This window comes from Mandrillus leucophaeus, unplaced genomic scaffold (assembly GCF_000951045.1).
Source record: "Mandrillus leucophaeus isolate KB7577 unplaced genomic scaffold, Mleu.le_1.0 Scaffold141, whole genome shotgun sequence".
Classification (NCBI taxonomy): Eukaryota; Metazoa; Chordata; class Mammalia; order Primates; family Cercopithecidae; genus Mandrillus; species Mandrillus leucophaeus.
In genome coordinates this window covers 983,693-987,966 of record NW_012101377.1, presented here as the reverse complement: position 1 = coordinate 987,966, position 4,274 = coordinate 983,693, and the positions used below count along the sequence as shown (strand labels likewise).

Here is a 4,274-nt window from a genome sequence, read left to right as displayed (position 1 = left end):
GAAAGAAAGAAAGAAAGAAAAGAAAACAAAGAAAAGAAACTCCAAGATAGGAGTAGTTCCTGTTTCTAGAAGGGCCAGCCCTGTCCTAGACACTTTGTACCCACAAAGTCACATAATCCTCTTTCTTCTTAACACACCATAAGGTATTGCCCAAGTCCAACTGGGAAAACTGAGGCTCAAAGAGGTAAAATGATTATTTGCCTCAAGTCACACTTTCAGAAGAGTTAAACCATGTATGTTTGACTTTAAGGTGAAAACATTTAACTGGAAGTTGTTACGGGTTTGCCTTCATCCTGGCATGCCTCCTCCCTTGCCAGTCAGGGCGTACAGGGCCCTGCAGGGGATGGAGGAAGAGGTTCCCACTCCTCCTTCTCTCCCTGACGTGTCACCTCCACTCCCAGCTGTTCGGCTTCGTGTTCGCCTGCTACGTGAGCAAAGTGTTCCTGGAGGAGGAGGACAGCTGTGAGTAAGGCGCCCCTGGGGAAGAGGGGAATCTTGCCCCGCACCTTCAGCACCCTGGACAGAGGCCTGTGACGGGCCTTGGCGGGAGGAAGCCCAAGTCACTGGCCCCTTTCGAGGGGAAGAGGCGGCTGGTGTGGAAGGCTCTGAATACCAGCCCGTTCCGGACTGGGGTCCAGACGTCCAGGTGCCCAGTCCCTGGCCCCAGCACCGCCTTTCCCCAATCTCGCTCCACGTGGACCTCATCAGAGGTCTTGTCCCCTTTAGAGGCTCGAGCCCCGCCCCCAAGAGCCTTCTCTCCCATAGGACCGCCCGGCCTCCCAGGCCCAAGCCTTAAGGATTGGGGCCTGACCCTCCGCTGGCCCGGCCCCGCTGCCTCCAGACCCCCAGAGGCCCATCCCTCAGGGTCCAGCCGAAGCCCCGCCCCAGGCCCTGCACGGGGTCTGACCCTCGCTCCTCCCCTCCTCACGGCTTCTCTGGCTCCGCTTCCTCGGGTGGGGGTCCTGCCCTCAGATTCCCCACCTTCAGGACCCAGTCTCCCTCTCCTCACCCCGCCGCTGAACTCTAACATGCGCCGCCCCCCTTCCGCAGTTGACTTCATCGGCGGCTTTGACTCCTACGGATACCAGGCGCCCCAGAAGACGTCGCATTTACAGCTGCAGCCTCTGTACACGTGGGTCACGGCGCCCTGCTGGCTTGGGGAGGCCCGGGCGTCGGGGTTGCGAAAAGGAGGGGACGGAGGAGTGGGCAGGGCAACCGGGTCTCTCCGACCCCATACTTTTGAGGTCCACTGTCCCTAACCTGCCTTTGTTTCCCGCAGGTCGGGGTAGCCTCTGCCCCGCGCCCACCTCGGCGCCTCGCCTTGGGCCCCTGGACTGACCGCAGCTGCCTTGAGCTCAGGCCAAGGCGCAGGCGCGCCCCCTGGTGGCCCGCGCGCTCACTGCAGCCTGCGCCCGCCCCCGGGTCTGCAGCCGGAGACGCGGATTTGGACTTGGACTTGGACTTGGCCTTGGCTCTTCGCAGCCCGGACTTCGGAGGAGTGGGGCAGGGCGGGGGAGGGGCACCGCGGGTTTTTTGTTTGTTTATTTGTTTTTAATCTCAGCCTTGGCGTGAGCTGGGGCCTTCCTCTCTTCTCCAGCCTCTCTTTCACCCTTCACCCAGCATCCTGCCCCCCTGTCCAAAAACAGCAGGACATCACACCCATCCCATCCCACCACACTCACTCACCAGCTCTGGGGAAAGCTACTCTGAACTAGGAGCAGGAGTCCTGGGTTCTAATCGCAGGTCCAACACTGACTGTGATGTCTGGCTAAGCCCTTGCCCTCTCTGGGACTCGGTTTCCCCTCCTCAAGTGATTAATCCCTTAGCAAATGGACTCTTTTAGACTTCTCATTGAACTCAATTCCCTGAGCTAGACTGGGATTAAAATTCCCATTTTGCAGTACATTAAAACTGAGGCCCAGAGATGCAATTTGCTTGAGGCCACACAGCTAGATTTTTGGTGGAAGTGGGCCTTGAACACAGTGTACTTTCTCCAGTTTCTGACTGTAAAACCCACGTCTGCTCTCTGAGTTCAATTTCAAGCCCCCCTCCAGCTTGGACCCATGTGGTCTCCACCATATTCACACACCACCGCCACCACTTGCCAATGCCTCTCTTAAAGCAATATACCCATTCGTTCTCTTATTGGGAACTGGATGGACAGAGCCCTAAATTCAGCCCCACCCACAGAGAAGCCTTCCTACGCTCAGCCTCTGTCCACCCTTGGCAAATCTTTCAAGCTCTCTCCTCCAGGAAAGTGGGGCCCCAACTCAGTCACCCCACCCCCTTCCAGGTCCCTAAGGCTGGTTCTACTGTATCCCCATCCCTTCCACAACCCCACTCACCCCTGATGGCTCCATCCACCTCACCAGTTGGAAGGCTTGTGGTTCCAGAGGGGAGCAATGCTGGTCAGCGCTGCCCAGACTCCAGTGTTTACAGATCACCAGCATTTACAACCAATTCAATGGCCAGAAGCCTCCTCTAACAAGCCCACAAGGAGTTCTGAAGGGGCAGATGGGGGTGTGAGTAGTGGGGGAGTCAGGATTGCCAGCACCCTCACCCTTCCTTGGGGGCAAGTAGAGGCGAGAACACTTTCCCCACCTCCCTCCACAGACACTCCTGAGGACCCTGCATCCCACACACTGCCTGGTGTGTCCATAGATGAGAGGATCAGGCCTCAGCATTTCATCTGTGAAAGAGGTGTGGCCCTGGGTTAGAAAGGAGGGCAGGAGGCATGGAGGAACTGGGGGGACACCCAGATGGTGTGTATGGTTTGCACACCTGAGCCTGTCTGGTGACCACTTTGCTCCTCGCCTACTACCCTCCAATCTATCATTCCCTACTCTCCACGGCCAAAATATCCTGAGCAAGGCTGACAACCCCACCCCACCATCCCAACTGCAAGCAGCCAGCCCCAGGAGTTCCTCTGGCCCCCACAGGCGTGGAGCTCCTAGCTGCTGGGTACAGCTCAAGAGGGGGGCAGCTCCCTCAGGCTAAGCTGCTGCCATTCACTGGGCCAGCCCCTGCCTCCAGCCCCCACTTCTCTCAACCCCACTCTCCCAGGCCCCTTTCTACTCAACGGGTGCAGCCACTGGTGCTTTGAAGCCTTTTGTTTTTATAAGATGGTTTTTGCAAGGGGACCAGGTTCTCTTTTCACTGGGACCTTGCAAGGAGGGGAGTGCTCTCCTGGTTTCTGTGCAGGTGGGTTGATTAAAGATGGTGTTTTCTTCTCTATCTTCCTGTCCTGCCCGTTGGGTCTGTAGAACTTTCTAAGTGAGAAGTCCCTGCACGAGGGCAGGCAGGGATGATTTGATGTTGATGCTATCAAATATTCCTGGGGTGGCCAGGCACGGTGGCTCATGCCTGTAATCCCAACACTTTTGAAGGCTGAGGTGGGCAGAGGGTCAGGAGTTTGAGACCAGCCTGGCCAACATGATGAAACCCTGTCTCTACTAAAAATACACAAATTAGGCAGGGGTGGTAGCGGGCGCTTGTAATCCCAGCTACCCAGGAGGCTGAGGAACAAGAATCACTTGAACTCGGGAAGCAGAGATGCGGAGAGCTCAGATGGCGCCACTCTACCCCAACCTGGGTGATAGAACGAGACTCCGTCTCAAAAAAAAGAAGAAAGAAATCCTGGGGCACTGGCCTGTGACTCTGAGTGGGTGTGTGGGTATGCAGCTTTAGGCAACTCACTCTCCCTCTCTATCCTCATCTGAAAAAAAAAAAAAAAAGCAGAGGTCAAACAAAATCAGTGGGTTCCCAAACGTGGCTTCATAATCCCTTAGAGATCTTCCTACTTACTTTCCTGATAAAATGCATTTAAAGTTTATGCTTCCAAATATCCTTTGCATCTTGGCTCTTCCTGAGAATTCAGTTCCAGGTGTGGAATGAACTGACACACAGTGCTTTAGACACAGGCTCCTGCATCCAACCTTCGATATCCTGGATACTTTGCTGGGGATACAGCCCAAGAATCAGTATTTAGAATGTTTTAATTTTTGTGTCGGGGGGTATGTGGGTGAACAGGTAATATGTATATAAGGTCCAGAAGTCAGAAGGCCCCAGTGGGATTATATACTCACACCTTTTTTTCATATCTTTTCAAGGAGAGGCCTTTTTTAAATTATACAATTTTTGGTCAGGCATGATGACTCATGCTTGTAATCCCAGCACTTTCGGAGGCAGAAGCAGGAGGACTGCTTGAGCCCAGGAGTTCCAGACTTACCTTGGGCAACACAGGGAGACTTCATTTCTTTAAAAAAAAAAAAAAA

The 4,274-nt window shown here is 54.7% G+C and overlaps 1 protein-coding gene across 2 annotated transcripts in view; it reads left to right on the top strand.

Annotated features, from left to right (window-relative positions):
• Positions 1-3,234, top strand: part of NKAIN1 (Na+/K+ transporting ATPase interacting 1) — a 14,298-nt gene extending 11,064 nt beyond the window's left edge. For both annotated transcript variants that reach the window (XM_011973993.1, XM_011973994.1), the window contains 3 exons: positions 402-462; positions 1,051-1,132; positions 1,280-3,234. In XM_011973993.1, coding sequence (XP_011829383.1) covers positions 402-462; positions 1,051-1,132; positions 1,280-1,289 — 153 coding nt within the window. In that variant the 3' untranslated portion in view covers positions 1,290-3,234. The remainder of the gene's footprint in view (positions 1-401; positions 463-1,050; positions 1,133-1,279) is intronic.
• Positions 3,235-4,274: the final 1,040 nt, after the last annotated feature.